Consider the following 23689-nt stretch of genomic DNA (forward strand, 5'->3'; position numbering starts at 1 on the left):
ATCACCCTAAGCAATGATTGTATTGCCTATTATCTTAGCAAAGCCTACAACAGCCTTTAAAATTTCATCTAATTATTCCATCTGTTATTCGAAAAGCGATGACTTCGAAAAGTTTTTTGAAGAACTACATAGATAGATTTTCTTTGCACCTTTGATAATCTAGACGGTTGTGAAGTGGCCTAGTTTTTTTTTTTGACCCGGATCTACGATGTATATCTATTATCTATCTTAATCTCATTCATCTTCTACAGATAACTGGGTCAACTTTCTGTCCACCTCAAAATATGTAGACATAAGTACATACAACGTACATATACATGAGTGCTAAGCATACAATCACATACGCGTAATAAGTAGACGTTTTATAGTAAGAAAATTTGATCCTGTGTAAAGTTTATTTATTGGTTTGCTAATCTTGTATTTTGTATATTTTGTAATCTAATTTAATGCAATTAAAGTCAATTGCTTCAAAATCAACAACTCAACAGGAGCGCTGGTGAAAAAGCAGAGCACATCCTTCAGCATTCACGCCACTACATGCAAGGGACGCACATACATACCTACATAGATGCTATTGGCCCACCTACTTACTTACAAAGTGAAAATAATTACATACTTGTCTGACTGCAGGCACAGCACCCACTGTAGGCCAATTGCCCGCTTTTTTCACAGCGTCTGATTCGCACTCATGTGAAGACAGGTTGAGTGGCATGGCAATCGAGTGAATCTGGTTGTGCGCAGACGCATTGTTTGGCTGCTGCTAAGGTCTCTGCCAAGTTGTTGGGGGGTTGTACGAGTATGTGCTGTAAGAACTTTTTTTTTTTTGTTTTTCGTGATAATGCCGCTGTCTCAAGGGACTTTGCTGCGTAGGAGTAGGACGTTTGCTTTGCTTATTTTGCTCTTGACTCGATAATGGAAAATACAAAATGGCTACGCAAATATTTGCCAAAGGCTACACTGAAATTAAAAAGTAACTGTTTTCATGCGTTCAAAGGTGAACAGAAAGAAAATTTGAATGGTAAAAGAGTTTGCAAGAAACCGCTAACGATTACAAAAATTTATATTGAAAGGTTTTTAATAAAAAAAAATCTGTAATATGCGAAGCGCGACTTATGATTTAAATTTAGCTCTAGGTATGGGTGATCCAGCAGAAAATTTTGTAACTGCTTCTTATATGTATCTACAAATGAATATTTCTGGCCTAGTTCAGGACTATTTCAGAACTTTTTAGGGACTAGTTCACGACTAGGCCCATTACGAATCTAGTTTGGCATAATTTTGGGACCATTTCGGTACTAGTTTCTGAACTCTTCAGGACCATTTAAGGCCTAGTTCTGGACCATTTCTATACTAGTTCAGGTACATTTCGGGCCTAGTTCGGAATAATTTTGGGTTTAGTTCGGAACCATTTAGGGGACTAGTTCGGGTTCATTTTGGGATTAATAAGGGACCATTTCGGGACCGTTTCAAGACTTGTTCGAGCTCATTTCGGGTTCATTTTGGGATTAATAAGGGACCATTTCGGGACCGTTTCAAGACTTGTTCGAGCTCATTTCGGGACAAGTTCTTGTTCAGGACTATTTTAGGAACATTTCTGGACAAGTTCAGGATAATTTCGGGGTAGTTCGAATTTAGTCACGAAATAGTCCAGAACTATTCCCGAATGGGTTATGAAAAAAGCCGTGTACTGGTGCAGACAAAATGAATAAAATGAAACGAAATTAATATTTAATTTCTTACCTTAACCTATTTATGTATGTACATATGTAACAGTGATGCTTTGCCAAGCCATACACAGATGTTTATACATCCAATTTCATGACTACCTGGTACTCACGCCCTTTTTTCTCGGAAACTTTTGTCGAATTTTGAATAGATTACCAAAAACTTCCTGTCTATCGATCCGCTTTCTTTTCAGTGTATTACTTGCTACACAAATTAAATTACCCAACCTACACAATTTTTTGTGAGAGAAGCTCAGCTGTCCCCAGGCAGCAATAGTCCGAAATGAAAAAATAAATAAAAAAATAAATTTGCAATTCATTGAATTCTTTTGCTTGAATAGATAATTTTCCCAAAATTTCTACACTCGACCAAGCAAGAAAGTAAATTGAGAGACAGTTGGAAAGTAAGCCTGCTTTGGCAGTCTAAAGTGTTGGTTTGGCAACAAGGTCGCCAAACCAGCGGCTAGAGGCAGTCAGGCAGCTGGGCAACCAAGCATGCAGGCACGCTGGTCAATCAGCAGACAAGCCAAACCACATTATTGACGACGCTGCTGTAGAGGGATACATACATATAATTCATTTTTATTTCAGGTGGTACAATATGACAACTCTATTTTTGTTATTGTACTTTTGCAAGCACCGTTTTTATATGTATGTATGTATATTTTTTTCATATAATTTTTCGGACATGCTCCACTTGTACCTACATATGTATGTACACATGTATGCCTGCTTGTCTACTCGTTTTAATCCCAGTCTTAATAGCGTGCTGATACCATGTTTCTTTGTATTTAACTTAATTTTTGTGTTTTGTGTTTTATGTTTTTTTTTTTTTTATTATTGCCATCGACTAAGTTTGCACAATTGACTGATTTTGTCGGAGCGCCATGGTGTCGTCGCCGTTTTCGCTGCGCTGGAATTCTTATTTATAAGGTTTGAATAACAATTTTAAAGACCAGCAGTTGTTGAACTGTCTATAAGCTGTGATTGAATTTTGGATATTCTCTGTTTTTCTTTTTTATGAATATGTTTTTGTTTAAGTAAAAGGTGCGCAGCAAAAAACAAAAACAAAAAAAAACAGTTTTCTTGGCTGGCGCCCAATCAAGTGTGTAGAGTTAATGAGGTGTACTTTTATGAGGACATCAGGCTGATTATGTTTGTTTGTATATTATGCAAAATTTGTCATATGTGTGACTTAGCTTAGCTATCTATTCCCGTTTTCCAAGAAGGATATACATTTCGTGGAAGGGATTTAGGGACAATTAGCAAATTTGGTATTTCGGCTAATCTAAGCTAAGCAAAAGTCTGCGATATCATACCCTGTTACCCCTTGTTTCCTTACAAAGAAGAGAATTGGGTTTAATATCACTTAAAATTGAATCAGGCCAGGAATATGTTTCTAGAAATCGCCGCGCTAAATTTCAGTCGTCAATAATCTTTATATATAAAGCAAAGTCGGTTTAGTTACACCATTTATAACTCAAAAATGTTAATGTGTGTACTGAATTAAGAAAACAGTGGTTTTTTAAGTTAATTTAATTTTTAGGACCTTTTTTTTTATTTATTTTCTGTTTCAAATGAAATTTTTTCTTAATTTAATTTTCTTTGATGGTTCGGTTGTTATTGTTTTAAAAGTAATAGTTTTTCATTTCATTTAATTTTTAAGAACTTATTTTATTTTTTAATTTTTTAGTGAAATTTGTTTTTCAATGATTAGTTTTTATTGTGTAAAAAAGAAGAATATTTTTTTTTCTTAAATTTCATTTCATTTAAATTTTATTTTTTTTAGCGAATGTTTTTTTTTTTGATTTTTAGATTTTATTTCGTAAAAAAGGAAAATGTTAGTTTTTATTGTGTAAAAAAGAATATTTTTTTTTGTAATTTTCATTTAATTTAAATTAATTTTTTTCGTGAATGTTTTTGTTTAAATTTTTAGATTTTATTTCATAAAAAAGGAAAATATTTTTTTTGATTTACTTTTTAGAAGTTTACTTTATTCATTTTTTCTTTTTTTTTATATAATTGTTATTCTTTAGTTAATTTCATTTTCTTTTAATTTTGAATTGTATTGTTTTAAAAAGAAAAATATTTTTTTTTCTTTACTTCCTTTAATTTTTTGGATCTTAAAAGCTTTTTTTTAAATGAGCTTTGTTTGTCTTTTTTTAATAAAAATATTTTTTTCGGATGACAAATCAGAAGCGATTTCCGGGTTCTCAACGGCCTAGTCGAAAAATATGTCCGCCATATATTGGTTCAAATAAACTATAGAAAGACGACAATAACAATAGTCGATTAACAATAAAAATATAATATACGCAGTCATCGGGCATCAAAAACCACCTGTTTTAGGTGAAGAAATTGAGTGGCATAATGATTGAAGATCTATACTTCGCCCAACTGCGTTCTACATTTTGAGACAAGTAATTTTTTTTTAGTATCCACACCGATATACGCAACATGCATCCTGTAAGGGAAAGGGCCACGAAAACTACCAAACACTTCTTCATGTGTCCACTTTGGTCCGAACCCATCGAAACAGCTACAAAAACATTTCTAAATTATAATATATCACTTCAGAGAGTCCGAAGGTTTATATCAGACCCTTTAATTCTGGCCCCTGTTACCAAGTAGGTGGTATAAACGTGGGTTGCCAAACACTTCTTCATGTGTCCACTTTGGTCCGACCCCATCGAAACAGCTCGTTTCCTTGGTCGGTAATATAGGCAGGGTTTTAGCAGACTACAACTACAAAAACATTTCTAAATTATAATATATCACTTCAGAGAGTCCGAAGGTTTATATCAGACCCTTTAAATCTGGCCCCTGTTACCAAGTAGGTGGTATAAACGTGGGTTTGCATGCTGCAGATTTCCTTGAAGGGAGGGATCCACAGTTTTGTGCCAATTACGTACGGCAAATGGCTTTTAATTAAATGTTTTTTTTTTTCATGGCAGAACTACACTTGAGATGTTTGCTATTGCCTGCCGAGGGGCGACCGCTATTTTTGCTTTTTGATTTTGATGTCAGTCGGAAACTGGGCTCGATCCCAGACCCTGCGGTATGGCAGTGCGCACTTCTAACCACTACAGCACAGCGGCTGCCAAAAGAGCTGAGACAGCGAGAATACGGTGGAATGTTGTTCTATCGATACACCGGCTTTGTTAGCTTAAAGCAGAGATCACACGATTTGTCCATTTTTACCGTTACAGAGTGGTGTTGTTTGGAAAGTTGTTAGTGAGCTGAACTCATTCTCGTTAAAAATTTCTAGAAAACACCACTCTGTGACTGCCAAATGTACAAATGTAGAAATCATGTGATCTCTGCTTAGGTTAGTAAATTGAATGCCTCTGCTTCACATTCAGCCAGAAAGACTTTGCGGGTGCACTACTCCTGGTTTTCGCCCACCGTCGCTGAGCTGACAATAGTCGATATATTTAAGCCTAGAAAATTGTAATGGATCTTGTTATATTTTAAAATTTCAAACTTTATTTTCTTTCCCTTCCCTGGTTGTCTGATTCTGCAGCTCCTGCTTTTTCAGACCCATGCTGTGAGGCTCTCTCTTTAAAAAACGGGCAGTGACATTTTGTGTAGGTAGTTGTGGGGCCCATGCTTGTCTTCTTATCCCTCCCAACATTTTGTTCTTCAATAGATGATCACCCTCGACAGACGACGGAGACTTCGAGTGTATTTCTGCCAAAAAAAAAGCGCTCATCATAAATTGGGAAAGAGAAATGTGCGAAGCGCCAATAGTATACTTCTAGTATATAGAGGAAATTTTATTAAATACTTAAGTATATATCGATACCTGAGTGGAAGATCGACCCATATCAGCTGCCGATTCAAAATCGCCGTATCTCAGCATATTTTCAATGTATTTTCAGCTGAAATAGGGCGTTTTTAAACCAAATTCTGAGATAGGGCGTTTTCGAACTCGCTGCCGAGATAGGTCGATCTCTCACTCAGGTGATGAATTCATTATGTATGTAAAACATTCCTAAATTTTCTCGAGAAAAACTTCGCAAATTTTAAAGCGCAAATTTACCTCATCCTGATAAAATTTAAGACGGCCACTTCACCGACGGCATGTAATACATTTGGATACGGCTTACTGGTGCCTATATATGTAGGTAGTAGATACCAAATGTATGTACAAAAATTCATTCAACATTTACGCATACATTCGAGTACTCGTAGTGGCCCAGCGTAGGCATTGAGTGAGCCACTTGGCTGCCATGCCAGTTCAGCCGGCTGGTTGGTTGGCTGGGCCAGTGGCAAAAGCGTCAGAAAAGCGCTCAAAGCCACGAAACATATTGGATATATTTGTATGGTTGCGTGGCGACGCATACTAATACTCGTACACGAAAGTAAAGTGAAAAAAAATAATAATAATAATAAATACATAACAACAAGCGCCCGCCACTACCACCACTGCAAGGTAAAAGCAAATGAGTTTTATTCGCTTTTTTGGGCGTGCAGTGGTGGCTGGAAGAACGGCAGCAGCTGTCAAGTCCACTGTACACAGCTTGAGTTGAGCAGCCGCAGCGGCAACCGAGTCAGTTGGCACGCAACTTTGTTGCATATCGCATAGCGTGATTTTTGAATTTGCGAAAAAGGCGAAATTTTTACTAAAACGCGTAAATACACAATTATGATGAATTGCAAAAAATTCCATGCAAAATGAAAATTGCCGTGACTCAAGTATGTAATTGAAAGTGAGAAAACTTTAAATTGATGTAGCCTAAAAGTAAATTACTATAAAGTACTGGCACAAATTAGCGCCGGCGCCGCTTGCATGTGAAAAAGTACATAAGCGTTGCAAACAAACAAAAACGCTGAACAAAATGTACCATTAACTATGGAATACAAACGCAAATAATAGCCTGACCCCAAACAAATTGCCATTTTCCTATTGACACATAAAATGCAACTTCATCTGGCTATTCGCTAATTAATTCGCTTGTTTGCCTGTGCCAATTAGCGACGTTCGCAGGCCGTTAATTAGTGCTGAGTATCAGCAATTAAAATAACAATAAAACAACTGCAAATCGACGTTGTAACTGCAAACAAAACTAAAACTAAAACAAAAAAAAAATGGAGTTTAAACTTTGTAAATTTACTACAAATTAATTGCTCATTAGTACACTCGTGACGATCATTAACTGCTGACAGTTGCGCGAGTGATCCACGTAGCAATAGCCAGCTAGCCAGTAAGCGATCAACAACAACACAAACGCCAACAACGTGGTCGATCATAATCTGCAAGTCTTCCCATTGCTGCTTGTCAGCCACACTCTACTGCAGCTGGTAGCAGCGCTTATTTCGCCCATCAGTGCCCCAACGCCACCCGATTTGCCATCTGCATTTTTATTGACCATCTGGATTGACACTGCCGCGTTTTCTTATTGCCTCAACCACTGCTTAAGGTTCGCATTTAGCGTTTGCCTCGTCTTTTATTTTGCATCATTCCCGGGCACTGACTGGCAATTGTGCTGTGCCGTGTGCGAGTGTGTTGGTTAATTATTGTGCATTGCAATTACAAATCGCGACATTTATTTACAACTTGTGTCAATGAGTGAATGTCAAGTGTCAAAGTGATTTACTTGTGTCATCCCGGAGCCGTCGGCAGCTTTGTAGCGTACAGTATTAGCGTGTGAAAATGTTCGAAATTTTTAGTGTCATCGTGTTTTGTTTTCGTTATTTCACCGATTAACTGCAATTAGTGCAATAATTTACTGGCAAATAAATACATACATTAGCTGTCAGTCTGTCAGACGCTGTCTGATGCAGCCGAGATTGGTGCAACATTGAAATATGTTGTATAATGTGCCGTGCTATCAGAATTTTTCAACGCTGGATTACTACAAGGTGAGCGGGGGAATGACAAATATTTAAATATAACATCCAATAAAATTGAGCTTGGTTAAAAATTTTAAAATTATTGGAACATAAATCTATTTTTCAAGTCTCACTTTCCATATTGAAAGTAGAAATAGATTGGTCTTCGATTTGAGAACTAGGCTATTCTAGAGCTGAATGTTCCATTCTACCTTCGTCCTGAATTCAAAATTCGGTCCTTCTCTTTGAAATTTCCGTAGACGATCGCCTGCATTTGGAATACCAATTTAGGTAGAATACATTGGGCAACGAAGATTTCGCCTTGCTAAGAACGGCCTAGGTATCGAATCCAAGAACAAGCTACACTGAATATAAAATCTGCGTAAATATAACGAAAACTTGCGTACATCTTATGAAAATTTTCGTCATTTTGAGCCACGAAAGTTTTCGTTGATTGTACAAAGCCGTTTTCGTACATACTACGAAAATATGAGACATCAGATCTTAAGTACATTTTACGAACGCATTCGTACTATTTACGAACGAATTTCGTACGATTTACTAAAGAATTTCTTACTAGTTAGTAAAGAATTTCGTACTATTTCTTTATTTTTTTACGAAATTTTTGTAAAATGCACAAAAATAATTCGTATATTTAACGAAATTATTTTCCTAAAATCTGCGGCTGTTTCGTAGAACTTGCGGTTGCCTTCATTCACCACACTGTAAAAAACACAGTACCAATTATAAAACAACACTTTTATTTTGTTTTTATCCTTCATTTTAAACGTTTTTCTTTAACAAATTTTTTTGTAAAAACGCTAAACATTAATGATTAAAATATAATGAATTTGTTGTGTTATAATTTGAGCTATGTTTTTTATAGTGTAAAGAATGAAAGCAATCATACATTATACGAAAGAAGTGCAGATATTACAAGTATAACTGTCGTAAATAATAAGTTTTACCTAAATTTTCTAACTACTCTGCAATTTAAAATTAATAAAAAAGGTTATTTTATCTATAATACAACTTAAGTCTTTTATTTGTATGCATACGAATAGGTTCTATACTACATATTTTTTTATTGCTTAGCCTTCATTCGATAAAGTAAAGTATGTTGATACAAAGTGTTAAATTATGAAACTCAACAAAACTCTTATTAAATATATTAAGATATAAAATATGAATATATTTACGAATGGTTCGTAAAATAAACGTAATATTTCGTAAATTGTACTGAAAAAATGCCTTACGAAAGTCCTTTCGTTATATTTACGAATGGTTCGTAAAATCTTGTTTCGTTGTGAAAAATATGTTCGTATTATGAACGAAAGTTTCGTACATTGTATAAAAACCAAGCCTACGAAAGTTTGTCGTAGCACTTTTACGAAATTTTATTTTCAGTGTAAGCATTTCCACATTCGTTATCGAAAGGAAGATTCAAAAAAGTTATTAGTTTTCCATTCACGTAGAGTTAAATTTTAAACTTATATTATTCACGAAATTTTGTGGGCTGCCTATTCATCGTGTTGTTGTGGTACAAACCTTGGCCTTACCGTTGTCAATCAAGCTGATCCCCCGTCTATTCGCAGAATGTCATCAGATGCTTTTCGCTGGATGGGATGGTTATTACCGCAGAATACTGGACGCTTTTCGCTGCAGGTCACCCGGTTTATTTAGAGTTCCCGTACGAGGATGCAGGATGATATTAATGGCTTTCAGGAGAGCTCGGTGGTATTGTAGCTCTAGTTAAGCAGAGGGTTTTGTTCTGCTGTCCGTTTTTGTATCCATAATTCGTCTCACGGGTGGCGGAGAGGGTCGTCGCGCGAGCGGAGACTCCCTGTTATTCTGATAAAACCGAGACTTAGAGAATAGAAAATGTTCTCTCGAAATTGTCGTCCTTCAGTAAGATATTGAATAACTAAAAAGGTGGTCGCGGAACAATGTTATTATCGAAGGGATAGTAGTCCTGCCGCGCCCATTTATAGGATTTTGTCGCCTTCAACAAAAATCTTTCCGAACAAATATTTTTACGGAATGGGTATTCCATCGAAATCTGAATTAAAATTTACATTTTTGCAAAAACATGTTTTTGACACCTTGCTAACTATTTTTATAAAGCTGATTGCATCTTTATCTCTACAATACCAACTTTCCGCTCATGCGAAGGACTTTCAAGCCAATCCTTTGCATTTTCGAAGCTGCCAATAGCAATAGTCAATTTGGGTCTGGCTTGCTTCTACCTCTTTCGCCTTCTTCTTTAAGCTGAAGAAAAACGGGAAAAACGGGAAAAATAGCGAGGCATGCGCCAGCCAGAAAAGTCATACAGAAGTAAGTCGGTTTGTTTAAAACCTCATTTACGTCGAACGTCTCACTCAGAAATGGGCTTTCCAATTTTTATGTTTTGAGGAGATCGGAAAGTGGGTTGTGTGGGTTGTGTGTCGTTGCATCTATCTAGGACCTTTGCTTGGATATTATTAACTCTAAAAAACCTGTTCGGTGCTAAATATTTCAGATCTGAAGTCACACGGATAACACCTCAACTGTTTCTGTTGATGATGGTGATATTTTGATGGCCATACATTTTCCTTCGAATTTCTTCTATATCCTTGCTGGAGCCATTAATATTGTAAAACAAGCATACATATAAATCTATTCGTATCTAAACACTACTTTTGTAAAAAATGTATAAAACACAAATATAAGGCATACGATGCGCACACGCCTTTGGGTTTTAGTATTACCTGTCAAGCAGTTTATGCTTCAGCTATCCTTACAAACATACGAATATACAGCGAATATTTGGCTTTTTTGGCTACTGTTGCTTATCGCATTATTCGTCCAAAACCTCTGCACCATAGCCTAAGTGCTGGTATACTAATTGATTCAAAAAAGCTATTAGACCATAAAAAATCATGTTTGACTTAATTATTTCAGCAAACTGTTGCACTTATGGCTACTGTATGACCAGCTGAAATCGTTGTCCTTTTCGGGTATCTAAGCAATAAGTCAGTTTTAAGTAAGAGGCTGTTTGTTTGTTTTTGTATTTGGCAGAAAAAAGGTCAGCTGATCTTATAATCCGTGGAATCTGAAAATATGTAGTTTTCGCTGCTTGGCAGGATTTGGATTTCAACAGAAGCCAAACGAGTTTTCTAAGTAAATATATAATTCCTTTTGCTTTTTGAATGCTGCATACACTTTTTTGATTTTTTTGTTCTAACTTATACTTGGCTGTTGCCTGCCCTATTTCGGCACATTGCTGATCCTTTTGTGCAGTTTTCTTTAATTCGTAGTATTTTGGTTGAATGCTTGGCATTCATTTGACCAGAAATTTATTTATAAAACCACAATGCGCATAATCGTAGCAGGCTTTTCATATTTTTATTTTCCTTCTTTTCTTCTGTTTGTTGTTGTTGCCTTGGCTTTGCTAATGTTATCCTTGAAGGAGCGATTGTGTCGTGCCGTCATTTTTTTGGGTTATGTTATTTGTTGATGTGTATTTGACTGTTTTTAGTTTTGGTTTCTTCTTCTTTGTTGTTGTTGGGGCATAGATGGCGGATTATTTCTGATTTAATTTTGATTTTTGATTGACAGTCATTTATTATCTGATCACAATGCCTTAATAGCGTGCTACTGCTGATCATTTAAGAGTGATTTTGGTTTTGTTTATAGAATTTCACTTAGGAATTTGAATGTGTGAGACATCCTGTGTCAAATGCTCAGGAAAACTACATAAAAATGTTTATATAAAATGGCATATCCTTTCTCTGAGAGAATAGTTTATAGAGCTATTTTTATAATACATCATAAAAGGTCGAATGATTAATAATATTGTAATAAACAAATTTAAAAACGTTTTCATAAAATGGTGGTAAGGTTTCAAGGTTTTTCGACATTTTGCTTTTTTTTGACGACCGTTTTCATTTCGACAAGACATGATATCGATATTTAAGAAATTTAAATTTCGTCATTTCTGTTTCGACTTATATGTTCGTAATCAGCACAAGAAAGTCTATCAAAAAGAGCTTTAACAATTACCGTACCAAAATATTTTTCCATTTTTATTGGCCTGTGTTATTATTCTGTAGTGTATTTTGTTGTTATAATTAAATAAAAAAAAATATAACCACACAACCAGATAACCTGGCAAGTGTGAACTACCACAATGTGTCACAACAGATTTAAAAAGGCTTAAGTTGAAAATATTTTGAAGAGGGTTTGAAAAGTCGAATTTAATTTAATTTTCAAGGCTTTTTTCAGTTTAAGAGAAACCCCTAAATATTTTTAAAATTATATACTAGGTTATTTGGGCATGAACATATCAGATTTGATTCTAATAATTGAATGTTTGCCTCTTTGAGGGTTTCCGTGCTTCTCCTTAAATTCGTGTTGTGATTCTTGATGTTTTGACACAAATGTAGAGATCTACACTTTTACTCCACCTCCTCTCCGCAGCTTTTTTTATTGGCAGAAGTACACTTAGAGGTTTGCCATTGTCTGCCGAGGGAATGATGTTGCTGGGACCAGAAATTGAACCACTTAATTTCATTTGTTTTAATTTTGATCTAAAAAAAACTTGGAACTCTTTTTGCTTTGCCTTTTTCTAATAAATGACCTCATACCAGCATAAACATTTTCACTGTATGAAAACTATGCAAAATAAGGTCGGTTTGTATGCTTTTTTTTTTCTTAACTTCAAAATCGGAAACCGTTTTTTTTTTTTAAATGCAATATTGCGAACTACTCGGAACCCTTTTTCTGAAAAAAGGCGAATAATTGAACACCCTAGATGACATTGATTATTAAATAATTTTAATGTAATTTTTTGACACATGGCAACCCTTTGAACGGATTTAAATAAAAAAGGTTTGAAAGAACTTTAAAATTTATTCAAAAATAAGAGTGCCTACCTCATACAAGTGTTTAGCGAAAAAAAACATGCGTAATCCGCAATAATACCTCCATATTCGTATCAGCCGATTTTCATTGTCGAGAGTCCCTAGCTATTTGTATATACATAGTACATTCATACAAATGCACACTTGCATGCATTATCTTGTTTCACAATAAACTTCACTTCACTTGCACCCTCAACACCCACTCCATTTCTCCATTTGGTCAAACCCTCTGTACATCTGTGTATCCATCCAACCATCAGTGCGTAGCATGCAACTGTGCAAATACAGGTGTTACTTTCAATATTTCATTTATTTTGTTTTGTTTGTTTTCATTTCTATTGCTATTGTTTTTGTTTCGTAAGCCATTAAAAGCGTCTATTTCAATGGAATTTTCATTTGTGCAATGCGCATAACTTGCACACAAGCGCATTTCATTTCACCTAAGCGCACTCACTATGACTAAACTTCACCCTTACCAAGTGTTGTCTCCAACAAAACTCCTTCAGCCAGCAACCCACAACTCCATCACTATACCGTTATTATTATTTTTTTTCTTTTTAATTTTCACTGTTTGATGCGCCGTTTTTGTATGCATTTCGCGTAGGTACATACATACATACATACATACATACAGAGCGAATTCTTTGTCACTTTTGTGCGTTGCTTTGCTCGTTTGGCTGCCCCCGCAAGCGGATCGTTCCATTTACGTGGTTGCTTGGTTGCACCGCGTTGCGCTTGTTGCCTTCGCCTGTTTGGAAATCTGAGCCCCTTTAAGAGCGCAAAATAATTTCGAGAAAAATATCAACAAACCATTTTTGGTTCAACAATGAAAACGGTTGACAATGATGGCGTTACTGCTGCTGACGTTGCCATTAAAATGCTTCTGTTTCTGCGCCTTTAGATGGTGATTGTGATGCGCTTTTCATTTCATGTTAAACCAACATTATGTGTGTTGGTGGTAAATAGTAGTTGCCCTGCAAATAATTGTGCGACTAATCTCTAAAGAGGGTATTCCGAGATTACTCTCAATCGGGTACAATTGGGCATTAATTAGTCCCAACTAGTCTCATACGGGTACTATTGGAGATCAATTAGTCCCCAACTCATCTCTAACGGGTACTATTAACGATTTAATGATATGTACGCACTTAGTCAATGAAATCTCATGTGCGGCGTTGGCACACAGAGAGAGTATTCGCCTAACAAAACTGAGCACCCCGGTTCGAATCTCAGCTGGCTCAGATTTTTATTTTTATTTTTTAAAAGTGACTAGTCGCTTTTTATACCCGTTTGGGTATAAAGGTGCACAATTAGTCTCTTCATAGGACATGCTCGAACAAAAACGATCAGTTCATTCCATATAAAGAGATCAAAAATGGTATTAGTCGCATGCTGCTTTGCGATTGCTCCCGGAGTCATCCCGGATTAGTCCCATTTTTTGCAGGGTGATGTTGGGGTTCCTTGTGTTGGTTTTGATGGCGACGGACGATGGCTCTTTAGACTGCATGTACATACGTACATAGCTTATGGGCTGTTTTTGCTTACGCGTAAAAGCACATTTATCGCATTTAGCTCTAAATGCTACTCTAAATGTAAATACATTTATCCATACAAAATTCGTCACCTAAATGCAACTAAATGCAACTCCATTCATGCATTAAGAATCTAAATGCTAAAAGCAACCCTGTGATCTTCCAAAATTTCCACGATTCGAACATGGTTTAATGAGAAAAAGTGGCAACATTGCTTTTTCGAGTATACAGTCGCTAGCTGCGTTTCAGTGATCGCCGATCGAGATTTCATTTATTATTTTACATTATTTGGATAAAGAAAAGTTACGCAAATTCAACATCGATATGATGCTGATAGGAATCTGGATTAATTTGTGATCAACTCTGTTTGTTTTGTTTCCTAATTAAGTGTGGAAATTATAATTGACAGCACCGACAAAGGAATATATACACAAACAAATGTTCGGTTATGGTTAAAACAATTCAAGTTTTTGTATTGAATTTTCGGTTTAGAATTTATTTTTTCCTTTTCAGTAGGGGCTTTTGCACATTATCTTTTCCGTGAGAATTTATCGTAATAGATACGGATCTGAATAAGCGACTGGAACACGGCTGTTTGTCAAAAGCATACGATTTCGAACTCGCGTAAATGTACATTTGCTAAATGCGGTAGCATGAACGCTCTTCGAAAACATATGTTCGAAAGTGCTAAATGTTGCATTTTAAATGCAGCAAAAACGCTGCATTACTTACTTATCTGGAAAGGGTGGCACCTAAAACTAAATATTCAAACGTGAGTCGTATTGCAAACCGTAGATACGAACTTATTGGAACTCGATTGTGTGATTTTAGACCAGATAAATTAGCCACGGGTCAGATTTATGATATATCGCTAATCCTGAAATCCGTTCCTAAATTTAAGATTCTCGCAAAATTGGCAAGGATCTGTCCAAGCCATTTGTATTGTCTATTACGATTATTATTACAGACCTGATACACCGTGATCTTTGACGTGTTCTATTCGGCATGGTCCTTCACATTATATGTATGTGAAGACTTTTACAGGTCTATTCTGCACGTTACCGAAGATTTTGTGACCAGAAAATTGTATTACCAAAAAATTTTACCACTTCTTGTCACCGCGATTCTAGGTACGTTGGTAATGCAGTGAAAATATTCAGCAATTCAGCTATGAAGATTTGTGGAAATTCCTGTATTGCATATTTCACGGGGCAATATTTTGTTACCAGCTTATGAGATGGTAACCAAATTTACCGGTTACTAGAGAGCACAGAATGCGAAAAAGGTTTAAAAATTGACAGACACTTTAATTAACGGTTACAAAATTTATATTAACGGCGCAGAATAGACCTGTTAATGTAATCTAGCACTTCCAAAGTTGAGCCAGTCTGCGTCTAGCCAGAGCAACCCATTGACAGAGAATGTGTTCTGGTGTTTCTTCATCCAGCTCATCGCTGAGTCACAGAAGCGATGGACGCTTGTGTCTAAAAGACTCGTCTTACTAAGGTGGTAGCAAAGGGAGTAGTGTACTGTGAAATACCCCGTGAGAATTGGAAGGTGTTCTATGCCTAAATTAAGGAGTTTCATTGAATGGCCAAATTAGCCGCTAAGCTTGCCTATGATCGGCCATCCAAACCAGTGTTTGTAGAAATTATGGTCTACACAGTTATCCTTTGGCTAGCCAACAAAAGGGTTCCGTACCATAGAATAGTAAGGTAGCTCCGTGTTTTGCGACGTGGTCTGTTTGGCTATTAAGGCGGCCTCAATGCGTGACATAATGCAGAGGTATTTCGAAGATGTTCCTCTTCTAAGGGATTATCTGCTAGAAACATTGTGGGGTAGTGCCCCATTGTTATCGATTTTCGAAGTTTGGCCCGATAATACCAGCCTCATATGTTCTATTTTCAAGGTTTGATAAATTGTAACTCAGGACTTTGGAGGCCTGCAAGGGAAGTATTGTAAATCTATTATCTACTAAGTTGGCGTGGTCGACGGGTTACCGATGGAGGGTTCTTGTAATGGCCTTGTCTTTAAACTCGTCTGGTATCTAACGGATCGGAGAGGTCCTTCCCAATTTTGACGGAGCTGGTGGTGTTGCCCAACGTCCATTTACACAGCCGTATTAGTTCCGTGGGGATACCAATTTCTGACATTGCGGCATAGAGAGACAACTTCTTTTCGTGCTGTCAAAAGCGGCTTTGGAATCGATAAATAGATGGTGTGTGTCCATCCTATTTTCACAAGTCTTCTCCAATATTTAGCGTACTGTGAATAAGCGATCTATTGTGGATTTGCCAGGTCTAATACTACACTGTTAAGGCCCAAACAGTTTGTTGACGGCGAGCTTCAGTCTGAGCTTGGTCAAATTCTGGCTGGCAGAGCATAAGCTCCAGCAGCTTTGTTGTATTTCATCGACTGGGCACTCGGGTCCGTCTTCTCCACTACTTTGAGTGGAGGATAGAAAAGGTTTTATCGGTCTATAGGTCGCCATGGTTGTTCTTACAAGAGTTCGTCCTGGTCTTGAAACCGTCAGTAAGTGCCTCTTGTATCCTCTTTCAACTGGCGAAACTTTGCCTTAGCAAACCTCACCAAAACAGTTATTCAAACCACTTAAAGACAACTTACACCGCTGCAAAAACCAACTCGTGAGTACATGAGAAATGTAGTACGGGACCTTACATCGTTCACCGTTCATTGGGAGATAGAGCCGTATAAGACCAAAATATGACATCCACTGATGCGAAATGCTTTAAAGCTTAACTTAATGCGTTTTTTTTTTTGGAGCAGAATAATTTTTTTTTGATGTGGTTTTCGATTCCGTTCAGGTAATTTGCGCAGTGTAAAGTAGAGATGGGCACGGGACAAAATATTCAGACCCAAGCCCGTCCATCCCGAAATTCAAAAGTCTTTCAAATTAATTTTAAATAATAAAGAAAAAATGAAAGATCTGGCATCTTCCGCTTTATTTTTTTTTTACTTTGCTGTTCGTTTTCGTCTCAATAAAACATAAAAAAGTGCATATTTCATACAACGTTTTTAAGGAAGATTTTCTGAATTTGCGGGGGTTGCGGGTTTCAGCGGGAGCGTCGGAAAGGATTTTGGACCCGTTCCGCTCGCAAACTTTTTGCAGATCTTCCCGATACCGCTGATTTTGAAATCAGTACCGTTGGTCCCTCGGTTTCCGATATCCCGCACCCATCTCTTGTCTAAAGTTTCGGCACAAAAGCCGGATCGTCTAAAGATCTGTTAGCAAGCCTGCTAAAATGGAAGTTAGCTCCTAAATTCTGGACTGAAATCCTCCGCTTCTTACTATCCTTGCTGAGATGAGATGTTTATATTCACTCAATCTGGCTCTGCATGCAGCTCTAACTGCCATAAGCATTTCAGGAATTCTGCAGCCTTTCTTATTTTGTGATCTACTTTATTTAGGGGTATGTGTGCGAGACCGCTTGTCTACGTGTGTGTTTGAGTGATGATGATTTCATTGAAATTTGAGATTGCAGCTTTTTACGCCGCGTAATGATGCGTCGTTAAGGCGTATATGCTCATACAACAACAACAATAAGAGTGAAAGTAACAACAATAACTGATGGCAGGCGAACAAATGTACATACATACATACATACGAACTTCAATAGAATCATAGAATAGCAACACAAATCGTTAGTTGCTCCGGCAATGGCAAAAGTGCGTCACAAAACAGCAGAAGGATGAAATCAGGGAGAGCAAAATATAGAGATTTTTGCAATGGAAAATGGAAAACTGTGTACATAGCAGCAAATAATTGCTCGCCAGCTGTAAGAGTGTTGGTAAACAGTGCATGCGGGGTGGTTGAAGATACCATGTGCAGCATGCGATCTCTGGCAGTGCGACAATGAGTGTTGCGGCAGTAAAAAGGACATGCTGTACTCATACCGTCACTCACGCTGCTCACACACAATTTGCACTTGGATTTTTGTTTGTTGTTCAAGTGGCAGTTAATGCGTTTGCTGATGTCCTTAAATCAACACGCGCGCACATATGTACATATGTGTATTTTTATGTGTTTGTGTGTTTTTTGCAATCACTGCCGCTGCGGGTCGCATCTACAAACAGCCCGCATAAGGAGTATGAAAATCAGCATAAAATGAGCAACAACCCGACCGACACAGCGGTAACTTCACAAAAATGAAAAAAATACCAACAACTTCAAAAGCGTTTGCAAACAATACAAAACCCTATGCGAGCGCTCTATATGTAGTATCTAAGTATGCGCGCGGTTCCTTTTCGGTAGTATTTTAATAGATCGCTTGTGCATTTTTCTCCTTTTATTTCATTTGAGTCGTGAGCTTATTATTTTTCCCCATTTTGTTTGCAATAATAATTGCGCAATTATTTATTCACTTACTCACCAACCATCTCGCTTTCCTTTGCGGCCATCGCACTGCTATTCTGTGAATCCGTATGCTGCACGCCCTCATCGTCGCACAGTGCCGCGACTCCATACAAATGATGGACAAAAATAGAAGGAGTGGTCAGAATTGGCTGAAACTTCACACCTAGCAGTATTATGCCCCTCTAATTTCAAAAATGAAATCGGTTTTTCTGTACCGGTTACTCACTTCGAGAAAACTGAGTTTTTCTTGCATTTTTATATGAAAATAGTCATTGTGGACATGTGTTGATATAAGTGGAAGGAGGCATCAGAATGGGCTGAAACTTTACACCTGAAAGGACTATATCACGGCAATTTAAGAAAAAAAACGTTTTTCAGCATCTGTTACCATTTAATTAAAAAAAAATTTTTTTTACAATTTTATAAAAAGGTAAAATAACTCATAATCATCGTAGACATATGTTTATAAAAACCGAAATAGTATTCAGAACTTGTTGAAACTTTACACCTAAAAGGACTAAGCCATGCTTATTTCAAAAATGAAATCGATTTCAAGAGAGAAGGTTTCAAGACACTTCTTTATAGTGTTATCAGGCTTCGTTTCATTTTTTGTTACTTTCCATGCTGCATAAGTAATTTCTTCCGCACTATGTTCTTCAAGTATTTTACTAACCTTTCGCAATTTTGACTTTTCTGAAGCTACCGAAAACTCTACTTGCGGTCTGCCTCTTTTTCCCGTACTGGTGCTTGGTATCTGAAATTTATATTCAATTACAATCTTTCACACTACAAAGCATACATTAAATACATTATCGGGATCTTCAATTTCAAAGACTACCCATTGGAGCCAAGAAGAGTTTAAATTAATAAATCGCTCTTTTATATAGACAGCTTCCTTCCACTTTCTGCTCATTTCAGCATTGAACTTATAAACTTTTTTTCTCACAGCATCTCTATCAAATTTAACATTAGTTAACTTTTCACAAACAAAAGAAAAAGTGATTGATATTCTTTCTTTAAGGGGTGTTTCTAACCATAAATCTACCAAATCACTATTTATAATTTTAATTGACATTTTTATTTATTTATTATAAAAGTTTTACGTTTCTGCTTTTGATACTTTATTTTGAAGTGAGATAAACAAGTGCTGATTTACCTGCTGCGCTCACTTGCTTTCACACGTATATACTTATGTGCATTAAGGTGGTTAAAGTTTATATGAAAAAATGTTATGTTCCCAAAACCGTTTGGCTTGTTCAGTATATTGTTACGCATACTTAATGCACTTTAAATTTCAAATTTAAGAAAAATCGGTTAATATTAAAGGGCGCCCATCGCTGTTTTATATTTTAAATATTTGTTTTTTTTGTGTAAATGGGTAGAAAAAATATGTCAAATACAATTTATTCATGAAATTTTAAACTCGCGTTGAGCAACATTTTCCACTAATAGTAAAACGTTGAAATTTTTGCACAGGTAATGTAATTAGTTAGGTGAACAAAATTATAAAAAGACTCAATCAAAAAAAAAAATATAAAAAAATTGGACCTCCCTGATGTGCATACATTTGTGCTATCATTTTCGCAAGCTGTTTTTGTTTGCTGCTTAAGCAAAATAGTACTCTTTATGCAGATGAAGAGTAATAGGTATGTTATTTATTTTTATTTTCTTTTTGTTCGCCTTTCGTCTAATCATTGGGCGCTGTAATGTGTCTCGATTGCATTTATTTCCTTACCCGAATTGGTTAACATATTATTTGTAAACTGGTGTCATTGCTCTATATATATATATATATGTATATATATATATATGTAAATCTTCGTATACCTTTGTTTTTGGCTCCCATACCGTGATGCATATTTAAGTATTTTAATTAGCTGATAATTTTTTTCATTTCAAAGCACCCTGTACCTCTTAATTTTTTTTTTTGGCACTTTTAGCTTTAATTCAACACCTTATTTTTGAAAAGCGAACCAAAAATTTAGATCTTAGGGCATTCAGAAAAAGTATTGTAAATATAGATCAGCTAAAATAATACCAAAAAAAGGCATTTAGTCACTTTTTCAAAATTGAAAATTTTCAAATATTGGAAAAAGTTGGAAGAGATTTCGATTGTTTCTGTTAGTAGAAGGTCCAAACTACCATAACCAAAAAAAAAATTTCACGAACTTTCAAGATGTTTTTTTTTTGTCTCCAAAGTTTACCAATTTTCGGATTTTGGTATGTTTAAACATATATATATTTATTAATAAAAAAAAATATTTGTATAAATTTTTTTTCCATGAACCATACATTTTTTGGTTTGTCGCATATATCTTTATCAAAGTGCAAAAGTTGATCTTGCTAGGAATAAAAATGTATTTTTAACAAATTTTTAACTGCGACCACTTTTATGTGCGAATCGCCGAAATGAAATGGTATGTAGAAAATAGGTGTACTTTGAGGGGGTGTGTGAGGCTGAAAGTTGTTTTTATCACAAAATAACTTATGAACTTCTCTTAGTTGGAGATTTAGCTGTAACTTGACATCAAAACATCTAAGTTTCAAGACAGTCGATTTTTGTATTTTTGTCCACCTTCGCGGCACTGTGCGTCGTCGCCAACATCGTTTTGAGGTTATTGTGGCTTCTGAATCAGTAACGCGCTCGTGGTTTTTCATTTTAAAGCGGCAACAAAGCGAATGCTCATTTACTCATTTAGCCATTTGGTTTGGCGTTTGGCGTATTCAAAGGCGCACACCTTTCTCTATAAATATACATACATACGTACTCTTACGTAAAACTCTTTCATCACTCGTGGTAGCAGTTAGTGGTCTCAACGTTCTACTAACCCTATGTACATACATACATATTCGTACATATTTTAATATTCATTAATTTTTTTTTCTTGTACAAGCGCTTCATGACTTTCCTCATCAGCTTGCGCCGTTCTATGCTCTGGCAACGGCCATTTTATTCGCCGTTGCTTCGCTTGATATCACTTTACTGGCGTCGTTGCCACCCATTTAGCATTTTTTTTTTCAATTGTCTATCTAATTTGAATAGTAGGTTTGGTTACGCCTGGTGTTTTTTTGGGTGTGCGCCGTGACTTTAGTAGCTCATTAGTGTGACTAAAAAAGCATTAATTGTTTGCGGCGGAATTATTTACACGGTCATTTAGTGAAATGCCTTTGTTTGCTAATTAATTTATTTTTTTTAACGATAATTTATGCCAAAATGAGATGTTAAAAAAATAATGTAATAATTTAATATCTTGGCATTCTTGGTATTTCCGGTGTCCCACGGTGTGAATGGAGAATCTAGCGGAACGGAATATTAAAAATGAAAATCTTCAAATAGGTGCTACATGTGTATGTAGGACCGAATATAATTTTTTAGAAATGTTTAGTAAGAAAACCCCCCTACTTTAGGATTTATATCAACGTCCAAGAAACGTACCAGGAATTTCTTAAAATTTCAGGGCTCGCCAGGACGGTTTTGTTTTAATTTAAATAATTTTTTTTTTTTAACAGTAGTGAAGATTTTGACGTTCAATCGTGTCATATTTCTTCAACCTGCAAAAACTACATTTTTGTAAGTATAAGTAAAATGTATATTGGATTTCAAAAGTGCAGCGAAAATTTCTAAATAAAACCGAAAACCCCCAAGTAACAAGATTCGAGATAATTCAATAAATTTAAAAACTTTTTTTTTCGAATTTTAAAAATTCATGGTCAGATTCATAATCAGCGACCCCAAATACCCCCGAGTAACAAGTTTCGAGTGAAGTAAATTAATTTTTTAAAATTTATCCGCCATATTGGATTTTTGAAACCAGAGTGAAGATTTGTAATCAGTGGTTACATAAACTAGTAATTACGAAGTGGTTTACAAATCCATCGACGCAAAACTGTTAAAATAGTTTTGTCACGCTACATTCTCTATTCAGACCACTGTGTTTCACGGGAGTAAAAAGGATTCTACAGTACGGGTTTTAATAGACTCACATCTGTCTACCCACTATATCATATCAAAGATCTGGATAAACCACAAATCCCACATAAAATTCAGAACCCGCAGTGACTGTATTCGGGGAGAGAACCAGTTATTGGAAAGCATGTCTGTCTTTGCTGACAGATCAGAGATTGAATGACGCATCAACCTGAGGAGGCTCTCCTTTCGCCTATTGTACAACGCAAACGTCTTCCAGACGGAAAGATTTGCAATCCAGTAAGTTTTATATAACACCAGTCAACCATTAGACCTCAGGTGGACATTTTATTAGCGCTAACTAAGCGGATCAATTCGAAATCACCCCAAAATGGATATATACGTAATTGAGATAGGGAACATCTAGCGCGGTGTGGCTCTGCATAAAAGGAGCCCCACTCTCAGTTAAATAAAAATCAGAATTACTAAAATATACCACACTAAAGCTAAGCAGAGGTGGAGCTGTAATACATAAGAATCTCTCAAAAGCCGGGCTCTGTCAGGTATTAACACAAAGATTACCTACAAACGAGCTGCTGTCTCCTCACCTTTCACCAGTTTCTGTTGCAATTGCAAGGCTCCGGCTCCGGATTTAAAATCAAAAACAATTACAAATCCCACAACCCTGCACTAGAGTGACAACCCTTGGTAACGAAGCAACCAATTAACCAATCCGTTTGTGAAATGAATGGATAGAACTCCATTTAAATATAACATGTTTAGACGATTTTAAATAGCTAAAATGATTTTCTACTGCCCAATACCCGCGGAGGTTCAAAAGAGTTTATGTCAATGCAAGAAGCCGTGTTCTGGCTGGATATTTTCGCTTGAAAGCGAAGCAATAGTCTCGTCCCCCCTTAGACGGCCCAAAGCACGACTACGATGATGACAGAGTTAACCCAGTTATGTTGGGTTATGCGGAGAGCTCTGAAAATAGTTCACTCGGAAGTCACAAAGGCCCCTTGCGATGTCCTATCCATACATGTTTTTAAACCATCTGAATTTTCAAGCGATTCCTAGCAGGCCTTCCAATGAAGTTTTTCCTAAGCTATCTAGGCTCTCGAAGAAGTGGATATTCGGTAATTCGAGACGTTTTCTCCGGAGGACAGGGCACTCGTAAAGAATGTGTTGAATGAATTCTATATCTTCTTCGTTGCCCAGTCTCCCGTTAGTATTCCTATGTGAAGCCTCACGTTTGGCTTTGAGAGCCTTAATAAACTCCGTGTTCTTCGTTCATCGAGCCGTCGTGGCCTGAGTGAACGAGATATAGCACGGGTGTGCAGATTAGTCCGCCTGCTGGCAGCTCTGGTCACCTTATAAACTTGTGAAAACAGCTAACGCAGGGTAGGTTTTAC

General features: G+C 36.4%; 1 protein-coding gene across 1 annotated transcript in view; it reads left to right on the top strand.

Moving 5' to 3' along the window:
• The first annotated feature begins 6214 nt into the window (after positions 1-6214).
• LOC118735829 (developmental protein eyes absent) overlaps positions 6215-23689 on the top strand; it is a 100960-nt gene continuing 83485 nt past the window's right edge. The window contains exon 1 of the mRNA XM_036465805.1: positions 6215-7589. Within this exon, the coding sequence (XP_036321698.1) occupies positions 7536-7589 (54 nt within the window). The 5' untranslated portion in view covers positions 6215-7535. The remainder of the gene's footprint in view (positions 7590-23689) is intronic.

The sequence above is a fragment of the Rhagoletis pomonella genome, unplaced genomic scaffold (assembly GCF_013731165.1).
Source record: "Rhagoletis pomonella isolate Grant_MI unplaced genomic scaffold, Rhpom_1.0 Rhpom_scaffold_00003, whole genome shotgun sequence".
NCBI classification, from domain to species: domain Eukaryota; kingdom Metazoa; phylum Arthropoda; class Insecta; order Diptera; family Tephritidae; genus Rhagoletis; species Rhagoletis pomonella.